Below are 17,003 nucleotides of genomic sequence, written 5' to 3'. Positions count from 1 at the left end.
GAGGACATCTGCGGACATTTGAGCTCAATGGCTAATTCCTGTTTGATGAGTATGTGGTTGATACATTACAAAAAAAGTCTCCACATAAACAAGCTAGTCTCATAAGATACAGTATTAGGCTTGTACGTGTGGTGCCATCACTAATATCTTCTTAAACCCCAAACTATCTTTTTATTTCATTCTTTAAAAGTCAAATTTGGAGGGATGCCACCATCAACAGTACTGTATCCACACCAATTTAACATTGCCTTGAGCCTGGAAGCAGATATAATTTCTAGTGGATATCCAGTTCCAAATAATTAGGCATTGCATGACATCACTAATGTTGAAGCAATACGAGGTTTAGCTCAGTCATCATGAAATGCTCATGATGCTTTTCCATGTGCTTTGTTTGAAAATCACATGGCCATTCGCTGTGGCCAATCTAGACCTCCACACGTGTTATGCTCTTAGTAATGTTGAAGCAATGCAGAGTTTAGCTTAGTCATCACAAATGTTGGTAACATTTTTAATTTGAAACATTTGACATTGGCCATTGGTTCTGGACAATGATCTGACTTACTAATAGTAATTGGCAGAAAAGAACCTTGGAAGGAAAAAAGAATGTATAGAAGAAAGTGTGAAAGGAAGCTTGAAAGGAAGTTTAGGAAGTATAAATCAAGCTTGGAGAGACCGGAAGGCAGGAACGAAGTTCAGAAGGAAGTTTGAAGGCACATCAATTTGGAAGGAAGCTCAAAAGAAAGGATACTTTGAAGGAAACTTGAGACTGAAAAGAAGCTTGGATGGAAGGAAGCTCAGTAGGAAGTTGAGGAAGCTCTGAAGAAGTTTGGAAGGAAGCTTAAAATGAAGGTAAGGAAATTTGGATAGACGACGTGAAGATGGAAAGAAAGAAAGCTTGGAAGAACACAGAATGCTTGGAAGGAAGCTTGGAAAACAGGAGACAAGCTAAGGAAGGAAGAATGTTCAAACAAAGGCGTCAAGAAAGGCTAGGGAAGAAGGTACAGTTTTACAGTCTCTCCTTTTACTCATGGTTCAAACTGAGCCTCATTGTAACACATCGTACAAGTATGACTTCCTTGACCAAATTGGTGGACAACCACATGAAATAGCAATTTCACAATATTCTGTGAAAGTGAAGCTTTGCAGTTTCTCAAACTAATGGTTTGACTTCAAGCTGGATTGAAAAGAAACAAGAACAAAATATCTTCTAGATAAATTAGCTTGACATCCTAATACTCAAATCGCTAACAACAACCTTAAATATGACCCCTGTGGAAGATTGAGATACTCCTCCTGTAGCCAAACCCATCTTTTACAGCATATCCAAGGAAAGGGATCAAACGGACCATGAACAACTCATACAACAGACATGCATCTATAAGACTCCTGATTCAAAGAGCAGACAGAATGACATAAATAACTCTATTTTACAATAAATTTATCAACACGCGGATAACCCGAGCTGCAACGCTTGTTCTCGGGAACAAAGAAATAAAGCCTCAGTGTTAGTGTCAAAATGTCAAGTCTTTTCTTCGTGTTGTCTTCATTATGTTTCTAATTATACTGTTGATTTGACAGGCTATGGCGTATCACTCCATGTGTTGTAAACTTGTAAAATATCTGCATGACCTTGAAACAACCTCTTTGAGGAGACACAGAGTCCAGTCCCGCCTTCAAACCTCGTGTTTTTCCTCCACGTTTTCAATGTTTCCAATGGAAAGCATCTCAGAGCAGCATAAATTCTGATGACTTGATTTTATTGCATCTTGTTCATCAGATGTTTTCACTGCATCCAACTGGCAGTAAAACAAGAGGTGAAATTCTCACGAAGATGATTCATTGTGTTAATGAGGACAGTCAAGCAATGTGATTGGTGTATTCAAGTGTCCATAGAAGACAACACTTGCAGCAGGTCAATGAGAACTTGTCTCCATTAGACTATCAAGGGATTTACTTGTGAATATTTGTGAGAAGACCTCTGAATCCCAGCCATGTCCACATTAGCTTCCAGAACTCCGCTATCACGACCCAAGACAGGCATGAGCATCAACAATGCTGTGAAATACAATCCCCTCCATTAGGACACAACCATCACTGGGATCACAAAAAGCCTTGGACCATTTTATTTAGAATATTTTGTTTTATAACTAGAGGAAAATCCTTGTTCCAATGGAGGTAAAAAGGGTAAATTCATTTAGGAGCTTGAATTGGGACTAAAGCTTCAAGGTTGTGACAAAAACTGGGCTGGAAGTTAAATCCTGGAGAATTTAGATCCTACAGCAGGTACTTAATGGATGTGAGCTCTGCGCACATCTGGTTTCAATACTGAGATAGAGGAAACTTGAAGTTCTGGATTGCAAATGGGCATAATTGCATACATACCAATATAAATATACACACATTTACAGAGGGAAAAAGTTACATCAATTGAACACACAGATGCAGCTTGTGAATGATATTCAAACTCCTGAGCTCATTTTTGTCTTGTCCAAATTCAATAAAACAACAAATCCAAAAAAGCCGATTAGAAACAGATCACAGTAGTCTTTCCTAACTCTTTTTACATTTGTATGAATAAGCAGGCTTAGAATAAGTCTTTATTGGGTCTGGTTCTGGTGCAGTCTGTATTTGTAGTGCTCAATTTTAGATGTGCAGATAATGCCAAAAATCTTCTTATGTAAATGTAGCAGGTTACTTTCAAAACACTGTGCTGTTTGTTTGAGCGGCCCAGCATGCCAACTGCAGACTCAATCAATGGTCTGAGTTTGGGGCAGGAATTTGATTTGATACTGTTAATGGTACATTTTAATCAGTTTGCTGGGAAATAAAACGGACTCAATGTACCAAGCTCAGATTCAATTACAATGTCCATTTTAAAACACAGGGCCCAAACTAGACAGTTCAATTACTATTTATGTGCTTTTCATGTCTAAAACTGTTAAAATTATAACTCATGACCACTTCCTCTTTATAAGAGTATACATAGAGTATTCATTGATTCGGTAAATACAAAGTTCTGTCATGAAACTCTAGATGGCGCAGGTCGATAGGTTCTAACTCAATCTGATATAACAACATCATTCATATGGCGCAGCTGATTGGTTTCTTTTCACATCAGCAGCCAATAAGCTTACTGCTTAACATTCAAATACTTGGCTAGTGCATGCTGCAGTAGTTGCAGAGCACTTCAGAAACCCTCCTCCTTCCCCAGCTCCACCTGTATAGATCTGGTAAGGGGTTATTTCATAAATGTTATACATGTAGCAGCAGTATTTCTTACATGCTCACAGTGGATGTATTGGCAGTAGCAAGACTCGGTACTTGCTCTGCCGCAGCAGCACCAGATCTATTCCACCAAGACCAAACACCAGCGCCACCTGCTGTCAGAGAGTGAAATTGCGTCTCACTCAGTCCGTCTGGTGTTTCTGTTTAGTGTCGATGTTTTATGTAACATTAGCATAATTTCACAAAGTTAAAGACAGGTCGTTCTGTTTTTGCTTCAGATTTTGAAATAATACAGTCTAATATAAATCAAACATTGCTATGAAAAATCAAGGCGCAACACAGAGTGAAGAATATTCAAATGTTATTTTATATGTGATTTTTTTATTTATTTCTGTACCTGAACATCTACAAACATAAAAACCTAAAGCATCATTTCATTTCTATCTGTGTGCTATAGGCCTGTGTTTATTTGTGCTATTATTTGTAATTTGTTAATTTGTTCTTATTTACTGGTTTAAATTTTATATTTATGTTTATTTTTGACTAGTGATTTTTGCTGTGGTATTGAAAATGGAAGAGAGAATTGCACAATTTAATTGATATCTAAAATATTTGTGTCATATAAGCTTATTTATTAGAATGCACGATAACATAGATCAAAAACAATGATAACAGCGACTATTTTATTTTTTGTGGCAGGGCCAGTGAAAATGTTGGCAGGGCAAGTAAAAATTTGACTGGGCCAGTAGAAAAAAATCTTTAGCGTTGATCCCTGCATTAACATTGCCATGCATATTACCATGCTAAACTCTCTGAGAGTTGTCACGACAGAACTCAATGAACAGATTCAGTGAGTTCATTCGGTGAAGGATTCGTCAGACTGACTCAAATGGTGCGTTGGCAAAACAACGTGCTAAAAATGGAAAGTTTTTCCTTCATGTTTTTCACATAATGTTGTCAAAACGGTCCCCATTCACATGGATCCAAGACACGACTTAGGCTGCATTGACACTGCAGGTCTTGATGACCAATTCCGATTTTTTTGGACGACGTGTTTACATTTCTTTTAAAAGTGACCCGTATCCGATGTGTGCATTTTTCACTCCACTTGGTGAAACAAGCCAAAAATAGCATATATGACATCACAAATCAATTTGAATAGTACGTTGAGTTTAATTTATTGACATGGAATTCATGTAGAAACGTTTTTAATGCAATAGTTACATCTATACACCAAAATAATTATATATCCTAGTACAAATTCTTCAGGACAGCTCCGCTGAAAGCTTGCGAGTGGAATAATACTCAGATGGTAGATATTGTTAAGCATGTCACATCATCAGTGATTGTATATCAAAGGCTGGACATGTTTGTGTGCATTTTATTTTGTGGTTTCAATGGAACGAACGGGACTGAATCGTCTGAGCATGAGCCGTCGTCACTGACAACAGCAGCAACGAGCATTCAGTGTGATTTCAAAAGCAACGCATTTCAGCATCAGACTGCCTTTTATTTAACACAAACGAACGAAATTAATACTCTGCTACTCAACTAGATGTTTGATGTTTCATTTGTTACAGGTATGTCTGTACCGCGAAAGGTTTTAAAAAAACTCACTTTTCAATGACGTAGGAGTCGCATTTACAGGGGAATATCCGATTTGTCCGCTTACACGGCAGGCACAAATGCTCGTATCCGATTCATATCGGATTTATTTCCACATATGAATGAGGCCTGCAACCGATCTGAGAATATCAGAATCCATGTGATTTTTTCCTGCTTACACAGTCGTGGGCCATATCTGATCTGTGCCACACGGGAGGAAAAAAACAAATCGGAATTGGGTCACTTGAACCATACAGTGTAAATGCGGCCTTAGAACGTATTATGCATGCCAGGCCAGTAGTTCATTTTGTAATGAAACACTGTGCGAATATGTAATATTCAAGAGCATAACATCATAGTTTTTCACAAATCTGCATTTTTGTAGTTGCATTCAAAAATTAGTATTTTCAGTAAATGAACAGCTAAACCACATAAGTTCAGTTTTGTTTTGTTGTCATGTAAACACCCCTTCAGTCTTTTTGATTGATTCACTACAAGGATCAGCTTAAGAGTCATTTGCTCTTGAATCAGACTACACTGGTAGCACTATTCATTCATTTATTATTTGAACAAGCTACCACTTTCTATTACTATGTTTTCAGTTTCAACAGCCCTAAACATCACATTTTGGTTGCTCACTTTAACTTTCTTGTTAAAATAGGCGGTACTTGGCTGCAAACAACCTCTGAGATACAACCACACTTCTGGAGAACTGTTCACATATCCATTGCTCTTGCCAAACATCAACTAATGCACCTGGACGCACCAGCAGGAGCCAAAACTCCATTCCTACTTCCATTCTTCCTACCTACCTCAAAACCGGTCAAGGAAGTGACTACAACACCATTCAGATCCCCAACTGGGTGCACAGCTGTGCACCATCCCCTTGTGAAAGAAGAAGTAAATAAAGAACCCTTGTTCATAGAAAACACAAGGCCTGAGAGGTTTCAGTAATAAACATCTGCAACGTCTGGTCTGAAGAATTTGAAAGCACAATGTGGAACTAACCAATTGTACCAACCAAAAACAAAATCTCCTCAGACTTCAGTCTTCTCACCCTCTTTTCACGTTCTTCCCTTATCTTCCGCTCTGGACCTCTATAGATGCGGGGGTCAGATCAGAGGGCAAGAGAGGGGGCATCAGATAAGAGGTCACTGACTTATTTAATGCACTGTTAACACTACTTTCTCTCATGGAAGTCTTTCATGTGCCGGCTGTGTGCGTGTTTGTTTTAGATAGTGGAAAGGGGCTAAGTGATATGGCACGCTGATATAGACCCGACAGCCTGTAAATCATGGACTCTTCCCCTTGAAAGCAGAGAGAACATGGCAGGCAGATGGGGATGTAAAAACTCAAATGCAATTCAGATATCCTGCTTAACCAGACAAAGAATGAACTTTACACTATTTGCAAGACAAGGTTTGTACAGGCTGCATCTTTCAAGCCCCAATTAGAATGAGAAAAAACATAAAACATTGTCTAAATGAAAAGTGGGCTATGTTCCAAATCTAATTTTAAATTTAAGTTACTTGCCGCAGCTCTAAAATCAAATATACTGTAAAGATGTTTGGTCACAGAGACACTTGACTGACATCCAACCTGCACTATATGTGAGTTACAGTGAAGATTTTCAGTTGACTAATGACTAAATTTCAATCAATTATTTAATGGCTACAGAAGATTTGAAAAATAGTGCACAAATTACATGGACTACTTTCATGTTTGTTTTGTTTGTTTGTCGGTCTTTTTTGATAGATTACTTGATAGAAAGTAAGCCATACGCGTTTGGAACAACACCAGGGTGAATGACAGAATTGTAGTTTTTGAATGAACTATTCAAGTCCAAGCCATTCTAAAATAATGCCAAAAAAAAACTGATTACCTTGCCAAAAAGTGATCCATATGCATAACAGACAAATGTCCTCTGTGCTTCACTGTAAACTCTGTCTTGAACCCGAATTAAAATTTTCTGTGAACTGAATTTAGATGAAAGTCATGGTAGACCATAAAATGGAGCAAAATTTGGTGCTTGTACAATTAATGAGAAAAGTAGCCAAGTCTGATTCATGAGAATCTGAACTTTTTAACGAATCAGTTGATCCAGTTCACAAAATCCAGTCTGAATGATTCATTCAAGCTATCATGTGATTTGAGAAAACTTAATGCATGACTCACTTTAATGATCATTTTAGGTTTTTCTTGCATTTGTTTTGTTTTTTTTGAAATGTGAAAGTTAAGTTCACATTTCTTGTATTTGAAAAGAGCGACCAGGACATACTTCGAATTTTTTTCTTCTGTGTTTTATGGAAGAAAGAAAGTCAAACCGGTTTGGAACGAGGGTAAATGATGACAGAATTTTCATTACGGTGTAAACACGTTGCTATAAAGTGTTTTCAGAGCATTTATACCCCTGCTGAAAGCTTTGAGGGGACTGCAGTGCTGCTTGGCCTGAGGTTCTGCTGATCTGAGGCTGGAGTGGAGGACAGGCCTCCAGCTGTTTACAGGATGGAGATGAGTCGAAAACAGATGAACCATAGCACGTGGAGATGAAAAGAGAGGAGATGGAGGAAGAGGAGGAGCGACCAGAGTGAAGAAATCCTTGGAAGGGGCAAAAAGACCTGATACAGAGGGACACGGAAGAGGTCCAGGGAAATCCTCTGAGCGCTGTCTCAGGGCTAATGACATTTTTTCCCCCCTCTCTTTCCTCTTCCTATTTCGATTCACGTGAATGCATAGATTGACATTGTCTTATGCATATTAGCCAGTTAGAGATTTCAGGAAACACATATTTTGTGTACGTGCAAACTTTGGCACTATCTGACTAAATACACCCTCATATCTACAATCATCTGGGCAATATGCCAGGAATTTTTTTTAAAAATGTAAACATTTACTCATTCCTACTGTACAGATGAAAACTATCATCATAATGGAGTATGTTATGGGTGCGTGAGTGTGCAAAAAGCTGAACTGGGAAACAGGCTAGAAAAAACAAGTGCTGATAAAACAGCAAAAGCATTGTACTTAATGGCAAAGTACAATCTAGATTTTATTTTCTGAGGAAAAAGTGAGTTTTTGCAGTGTATGTTTCACTACAATGCTAAATGCTATTATATGGTTGCAAAGTTCAGGTTATTATATTTAACTAAAACCATAAAAAATGTTGCCTGAAATAAGAAATGTTTACTGAATTTTTTTTTTTTTTTTAAAAGGAAAGAAAATGCCTTCTATTTATTTTATTTCAGCCAGTTGCCAAGCAAAATTTCATACAATATTATATAATGCACTAAAATGACTAAAACTAAAAATGAAATAAAATAAAGACATATTTAAACAATATAAGAATAATAAGAATGACAAAATCAATACAAAATTAACACGAACTAAAATGAAAATGGAAAATATGAAAATTTAAAATATGAATAATTCTATAATTGTATCTCAAAATCACTGGCTAAGATGTTCTGAGTGGTTGCTATGTATTACTGATCAGCTGTGCACATCATGGACACACCTGTCTCACAACACAAGGTGGTGCAGTAAAGATCCAAATTTTGATGTTGAGAATGTGTGTGTGTGTGTGAAATGAGCTGAATTTCCACACAGGCTTCTATTGCTTTTCAGCCTTGTTTGATCTAGAGTCCCTCTTTGATGTGAGCTGAGAAACAGGAAGTAAGCGCTGTCCCAAACATCACATTCTCAGAACAAACCAAAAAATGAGAGAGGACACACAAAGACACTGTCACACGAACACAGACCAATAAATGTAAAAGGGTACGTACATTTACCTGGCCATCTTGCCCAACATGCACTTGGTGGATCTGTAAGTTGCCCTGCAAGACAGGAAACAGACATATTCAAATTTCAGCAGCTGCCAGTTTCCATGGATGAGGTACAGATTAATGTCTCACATTTTTGCAAAAGCATTAGAGGACTTTCATGCTGAAAATTTGTTTTGAGCAGTGGAATGGGGAAAAAACAAAGTCACAATGTTAAAAAATGCACGTTTAAAAAGAAAAACAATAGAAATCAAAGCAGTGGAATGTAAAAATGTGTTCTGTGTGAACGGTGTCTTAGATGTACATCTACAGGGTTTTTGTTGCAATAACTATTAAATACAGATCTAACTTAAAATTAACTAGCATTAAATGTTTGTAAACTCATTCTTAAAATGATCATTTTGGCCTCTCCCACCAACTCTACCCAATAATTCATAAGACCATGTCATATTTTTGAGACAATCTGTGGAATTTATATTCAATTCATATGCAATTAAACAATTGTAATTATAAACTAATTTTAAGTACCAAAATTGAAATATTTAGCTCTGTTCAACATGAGCAAAACCACAGGATCTTACCACAAAAAAAAAAAATACTTTTTATTTTTTCATGACAAAAAAAATTAACAGCATTTGAATCCTTCCTCCAGTTTTTGCAGTGTTTTGCATTCCCAACGCTAAATACATTAAACTCTGTTACCCTAGACGTTGAATAAAAAATAATTAAACCAGCATTTCTTCCAAAGTTTATCAATAACGATAAACCAACATTTATCCCAAAAGTCTCCACCGAGTCAGAAAAATGGATTCTAAATGTGCAACTCTGTTACTTCAAATCCTGTTACTCATTGCTGCATAGTTTCTTTAACTTTAAATTAATTTCATGTTTTATTTCTTCTTGTTTTATTTAATCTGTACTGGTAGAAAACAAGGACACAAAAAGTGAGTAACAGGATTGAAATATTGCAATCCTCACAGAACATGAATAGAAAGTGAAACAGCTCATAAATATTTAGTTTGACCACCTGAGATTGGTGATCAACATCTGAAGTTTTTCCACTGACAACTTGTTGAAAAAGAAACATGTACTCTCTATTTCAAAAGAGAATTTCAGACCCTGTTTTGTATCTTACTGATGGAAAGTGTCAGTTACACAACACATAGTTTTTCATCAGGGATAAAACTGCTGCACCACAACAAACTTTCAATCATGTTCCCCATCTGATTATAAAACAAACACACACACACACACACACACACACACACACACACCTGACAAATATCTGGATAAAGGGAAATGATCTTACAACGGCTCATTTCCTTTACAAACTCTCACAAATAAATGGTTTTGATTAGGCGGGCCAAATATATTACAAAGACAGTCTTTGTGGAGGGGAGGTTGGATGAAGTGGCACGCTGTTGCTAAGCTCTGGACTTAAAAACAAACAATATTCCTGCAAATTTACCCAAAACATGAGCACTGAAAGTCTATGGCCATCGCCAGTTTTATTAAAACAGCACAGGAAGAGCTTTTGAACATTTATTCTCTTCTCCTCCCTCGTCTCTCTTCCTCTCAGGATGACGAATGGATCTGATCAAAATAATGTTTGCATATTTGCGGATACCTTTACATAATCCTGTTCAAATCTAGGACACGGAGTACTCAAGAGCCTTAGAAACAAGTACTTTAGAGAAATACCTCTGCCAAAGATTTCAGTTAAATTGGTAGGTCAGGAATAATTATGGATAGGTGGTGAGGTCCTTGAGACCTTCATATGGGAAACACAAATGAGGGGTGGAGAGCCTCAGAGGAAGACAAAGAATGAGGAAACGATGCTCACCTCGCTGTCCTGTGTGATCTGCACCTGTTCGCCCTGTGGCACCTGAGCGATGTGGAGGTGTCCCTGTGGTATCTGTGAACGAAAAAGACACCCAAATGAATGTCATTTCCAATCAAGATATTTGACAATGTAAAGTATGACAATATTATTTAATTGTGCATGTTTAGGATACATAAAATGCTGGCTATGAAATTAGCCATAGCAAGACAAAAATCAAAAACAGACAAAATATAGACAATATATACATTTGCAGTTAAAAGTTTGGAATATTTTGGAAGATTTTTAAAGTTTTTGGAAGTTATGTTCACCAAAGCTGCATTTATTTGCTCAAAAATACATTAAAAACAGCAATACTGTAAAACATTATTACAATTTAAAATAACAGTTTTCTATTTGAAAATATTTAATTTTTCATATTTCATAATTCATTGAATAGAAAGTTCAGAAGAACAGCCTGTTTTTTTTTAGAAATCTTTTGAAACATTATAAATGTCTTTGCTGTTACTTTTGATCTATTTAATGTATCTTTGCTGAATAAAATTAATATAAAATTATATATTTAAAATATATATATATAAAATATTACTTATCCCAAAACTTTGAATGGCAATGTATCACAATGTCCACAAAAATATTAAGTATATATAAATATGCATATAAATAATTATTTAAAAATCTTAGAAATATATGTATATATTATTTAATATTTAATTACAAACATGCACATTACATTGTGTAATAACAATTGAGTAATATATTTCTGTCACAATTTCTTCAAGTTAAACCAAACTTTTATTTTGACGGGTAGCTGTAAAGATCTTTAAGTTTCTGTGTATATAATACGATGATAGTTTTTCTCAAAAGAAATGGTAAAATGCTCATGAAGTGACTCTCAGATCAGTTCTAGAGATGATGTTCATGTATGTGTAGTAAACAAAACCGAGCATCCGTGCTATTCACAGACACTAGTCCATACTTTTGATTTATTAATCCAAAATTTGGCAAGTTCCATGACATTCTGCGTTATACAGTAAATTCCGTTTTTATGACTGGATTCCGCGATTCTGTCTGTGTTTTCCACATCGCAGAAATCATAGGGCCCTACAAATTTACCAATAATGGCAATGTAATGATGTTTTCTAATGATAATCATAACAAAATGACTGGCGTCTTTCAGTAAAGCATTTACTGTATCTAAATTATTATAACACGCCAAATGTATCATGGTTAACCTTGGATGACTTTTTATTCTCGTGTTGCTTGATAGTTCAATACTGCGGTATAGAAACAACACATTTTTCCACAAATAATGTGATGTGCTCCTAAACATTTGATATTACTGGTTTTGTTAATCAGTTTTTTCCGTTACTGCCTTCCCAAAATTCTCATAAAAAAAGTCTAATTTAGGAAAGTTTATACATAAGCGATCATTCAAAACCTAAAAAGAGCGTGTCATTGTTTGCCGTATCTGACAGGCTAAAATTATCGATTATGTGCGAGTGACATGAACTGAACATTCGAGGAGCCAAAGGCCTTGACAAAAGCTGACCATTGAGTTGTTGCCTCCGAGAGTACAACTATTATGGTTCGGTTCAGGGAGATGTTACACAAACAACAGATGACAGATTCGTTTCTGAATCCACCGATGCCAAGAACTCCTCCGCAGATTTAACTCTCCTGATTGTACACTGTGTATTCAGGGTTTTGATTGTGCTGTCACAATGTATGCAGATCATATTTCGGATGGTGTGTCGGGGTGGAGATGACCTCATGCAGCTGTGAGAGTCAGAGATCATGTTTAGGTCCTCATGATCGGGCACAGCGGAAACTCTGCTGTTAAAGCTCCATTAAACGCTTACAGGGGATTGACTTTTCCTCTGAGTACCAGAGTTCAGTGAGACCCAGGCCTTCTTACAGAGCGATCAGGAGATGTTTGAGTGTGTTTATGCATTTGTCTGCGCAGCTGAGACAGATTTGAGATGAATGGGTATGTATGCATTGTTACAAGATGTGTGGTCTTGCAAATGCCTGAATTAAGTAAGATATTTACGTTTGGTGAAAAAAAGTGGTGGTTGACCATGGTTGCTATGGCACTGCATACTGGCCTATGGCAAAAGAGCCCACCTTGAACTCCAAGAACCTCTTAAACTGTGCTCACATTGTAAAGGCATTTAAATAATTATAATATAATAACAAAATCAAATAATTATAAAATGGTAAGAGGCATGCTTGACAATTTTAATTATAATTAATACAAATTCAAATTTTATTTTTATTAATAATACATTTTTGCTGAACTTTAGCTTTGGGTAAACTTAAAAACTTGCAAAGAATAATTGCTGGACCACCTGTGTTTTTCTTTCCAAATAATCCCAAATATATAGTCACTATCTATATATCTATCTAGAACAAATAAACGAGCGAACAAACAACCAAATTATACATAGAACGATAGAACGATGGAAAGACAGATAGATAGAACGATAGAAGATACATAGATAGATAGATAGATAGATAGATAGATAGATAAGCAGACAGACAGAACGATAGATAGAATGATAGTACGATAGATAGAATGATAGAACGATAGATAGATAGATAGATAGATAGAACGATAGAACGATAGATAGAACGATAGAACGATAGATAGATAGATAGAATGATAGAACGATAGATAGATAGAACGATAGAAGATAGATAGATAAGCAGACAGACAGAACGATAGATAGAATGATAGAACGATAGATAGATAGACTTGAGTCATGATTCACGGTGCTGCAGTTTAATGTATTAGTGCTGTCAAACCATTAATCGCATCCAAAATAAAAGTTTTTGTTCACATAATATATTTATGTGTGCTCTGTATATTTATTATGTATATATAAATACACACATGCATGTATATATTTAAAAAAAATATGTTATGTTTTTATATTAAATATATTTATATATTAATATAAAATATAAGAATATAAATATATAAATGTATATACATGTAAATATTTTCAATATATATATTGTATGTGTGTGTATTTATATACACATAATAAATATATACATATATATTACGTAAAAAACAAACTTTTATTTTGGATGCAATTAACTGCAATTAATCGTTTGACAGCACTAGTATATTTATATATATTTGTGTGGGTTGGCCTGTTGGATGATGATATGATTATACTCACAACTTGCACCTGTCCGTCTTCTCCTATACGGTGGATCTGGACTTGCTGTGCGGCTCCAGCCAGAGCGTAGTGCAAGGCCTGCTGGGTAGAGGTCTCGATAGCCGATGTCTCTGCAGCCGAGACTCCATCTGTTCAAGGACACACATAAACAAGTTCATAACACAGTCCAACTATGTGGGTCAAACCAGAAACTAGAGAGACTGGGTCAAACCGTGTCAAACAACTGCTTTCAATAACAGGAGATGCTGCATTGTAACTGCCAAACACACAAACACACACACTTAAGCAAGACAGAGATAAAGAGCGAGACCACAATCTGTCCTCCATCATGATTTCGGTGCAATCAGACAAACGCCCATTTGCTCACACAGCCGCAGGTCACATTCTCTGCGATATTTGAACATGCGCAAACCCAAACAAATGTAGAAGAGAACATATGATAAACAAGGTTCTCACAGACGGAGAGAAGTGAAAGAGTTCACATACACACACCCTGAACTTGAGGAAAATCCCTTCCGACTGCTGCTGGACAGGATCCAGTGCATCTGCCAGATTAGAGCGTGTTTATACAGCGTAAACGATCTCAAAATACACAACAAGGGCTCTCGACCTAGCAGCCCAAACGCTCTCGTGCCCTAAAACTGTACGTAAACCCAACCCCTTTAGTCTAAACAACGAGAATTACCGACATGCTACAACAGCCCAGACGCTTAAAACACACACTCACCGCATTTCTGATTAAAGGTCGCCAAGTCGTGCATGGAAAAAAAACAGTGCGGGTGTTCATTTACAAAGTTGGAGTGATTTTAAATCATAGCGAAGGGCATATTAGTGGGCTAACGTTTCTTAGAGGAAAAAGCACAGAATGTGACAATGCCGCACTGTTAGTGCAATGTGATCTGAGACTACGTAGGGTCTTCCCAAGGTTGCGGATGAAAAGTAAACCGGATTCAATTTTTGCATCTGAAAGATCTCCAGACCAATTTGTCCTTCAGCTTGCTAGTTTTCACGTCTTGGCTGCTATTGGTTTAGCAATGCCCATATAAAACAAAAACATGATGACAATTAAATCACAGCCTGATAATGTGTCTGAGGATAGTTGTTTGATGAAAATGCTGCATACTGAATTTTGCTGGATTTCTGGCCTGGCAGTTAGCACACATGCTAACAAACACGGTATGGTAAAGTTAGCAAATGTTTTGACATAAACAGCTTTGATAAGTCTACAAAAACAATCAAAAACACAGTGTGATACTGTATCTGAAGATTGTTTGATGAAAATGCTTCATCTTATAAAATTGGTTGAATTAAATAAAAGAGCTTTGCTAATTCTCAAAAAAATCAAAAACATGGTAAAGTGTATGAAGATAGTTGTTTGACAAACGTTATCAAAGTTTAAATAAATATACAAAATTTTGTCAGATCCAAGATATAACGGTTAGCAACCATGCTATAAAATATGGTACGGTAATGTGTGCGAACAAACGCCTTCTAATTGAAACTCCTCTTTTTAGTTCGTTTTTTAGCAGTTAATGCACATACTTAAAAATATGGTATTGGAATGTTTGCAAGCAAAATGGCCATTTGACCAAAATATAACTGCTTTTTCAAAGAAAGAATTTTGTCAGATCCATTGCCTCGTGGTTAGCGCACATGCTGAAAATACGGTAACATATGCAAACAAATATGGCCATTTCACCAAAAAGTGCCTAATTATTAGTTAACAAGTAGCCTTTTTTTGGTCAACTGGCCAATTCTCTGCTTATTAAGTGTTTAAAATGTCCACAAAATGATCCACAGTCTAGCGGTTAGCTTAAAAACATGGTATGGTAGCAAAGGCTAACCAACATTTGGCCAAAACGGTGCTACTTGTAAAATTTAAATTCATGTTCTAGTGTGCATTTAGATGCATTATCTAACAGTCAGCAACCATGTTTGTATACTTGGTAAGGTAATGTATTGCGAACAAAGGTTGTTTGACGAAAACATGAAACATACAGAAATTTAAATTCTTGTTTTAATATAAGCAAACAAAATTGGTTGTTTGACCAAAACAATGGCATTTATTAACTTAACTGCATTTATTAAATGGTATTTATTAACTTAGCCATTTTCGCCTTTATTATGATAGGACAGATCAGAGCTGGGGGAGAGAGATGGGGGACGGGATCGGGAAAAGTCCTCGAGTTGGGATTCAAACTCAGGACACCCCTAGGCGCAACAGTGCTGTATGTTGGCGCGCTGCTCACAAGGCTATCGTGCCGATGCCATTTATTAACTTAACATACAGAATATGGTCAGATCCATGGCCTAGTGCCTGTTGCACATTTATAAATATTGTATGCTAATATGTGCTAACAAAAACTGCCATCTGAGCAAAATATTACTGCTTATTAGATATTCAAAATATCAAATGATCTGTGCAAGGGGCCTTAAGATAACCAGAGGCCCCTGGGCTACAGCATTACTTTAGGCCCCTCTATCCCAGATTAATGTGTTTTTTTGTTTTGTTTTTTTTTAGCTTCCTGACGATTATGTCCAATTAAAAAAAAATATTCTTGTTGGTATGCCAGTTAACATTTACTACACTGTTCTACGTAAAATGTGAATATAAGTGAACATGCAAATTCACTCTTTGCCAGAAGGTGGCGCTTGTGGAACAGCAGAATCATAGCCATTACATAAACACATACGTTATTACAGGCATTATAGGGAGGTCATATGAAAAGAAAATGGCATCAAAACTTACCTGGCCAAAATGTGAGTTCACAGGTATGATTTAAACACCATAAATTACACAAAACATTAATTATTGATCACCAGTAGATCAAAATTATCTCTTGGCAAGTTGCCATAAATGTGGGCTATTTGGTGATTGCTAACTGTTTTTTATTTTTAAACATACCGTGGTTATATCTAATTAATTGAATCACAGCCATTTTTTATTTAATCAACATCTAAGCAATACGATTCCTGTTTTTCCATCCCCGAATTTTAAACCTCCTAAAATTAAAACCGAGACTAATGGAACACAGTAACGTAGTTAAAAATTACGTCAGCTTTAAAACGTTTTTAAAATAAATACAGAATTGTACAAGCTATGGCAGGGTGTGCGGCTTATTTTCTCCATGCCTACGCATCAAAAATAAGATATTTTAGTTCTCGGATGGAAACACTTTGTTCCTTGCATTTGCAATAGACCACATGTTCCTCTCACTCTGGTTTGAAAGAAGGCCGAGCACCAGGTGGCTTGTTCATAAGCTAATAGTTTAATCTACCACGCAGGGCGGCCTATTCCAGCTGGACTGAAGGAGGTGAAGCAATCGTAAGTGTAGGGAGCATTGTGACGAACCAATACAGGAT

General features: G+C 36.4%; 1 protein-coding gene across 2 annotated transcripts in view; it reads right to left on the bottom strand.

Moving 5' to 3' along the window:
* The window catches only part of banp (BTG3 associated nuclear protein), a 50,867-nt gene that overhangs the window by 19,041 nt on the left and 14,823 nt on the right, over window positions 1-17,003 (bottom strand). The window contains exons 9-11 of one of the 2 annotated variants that reach the window (XM_058767985.1): window positions 13,641-13,768; window positions 10,453-10,524; window positions 8,619-8,663 (exon numbers count right to left, since the gene is read on the bottom strand). In XM_058767985.1, coding sequence (XP_058623968.1) covers window positions 8,619-8,663; window positions 10,453-10,524; window positions 13,641-13,768 — 245 coding nt within the window. Of the gene's footprint in view, window positions 1-8,612; window positions 8,664-10,452; window positions 10,525-13,640; window positions 13,769-17,003 lie in introns of both variants that reach the window. The other variant, XM_058767983.1, reaches the window with a different exon arrangement.

The sequence above is a fragment of the Onychostoma macrolepis genome, chromosome 25 (assembly GCF_012432095.1).
Source record: "Onychostoma macrolepis isolate SWU-2019 chromosome 25, ASM1243209v1, whole genome shotgun sequence".
In the NCBI taxonomy this organism is placed as follows: Eukaryota; Metazoa; Chordata; class Actinopteri; order Cypriniformes; family Cyprinidae; genus Onychostoma; species Onychostoma macrolepis.
This window is presented reverse-complemented; position numbering and strand designations above follow the sequence as displayed.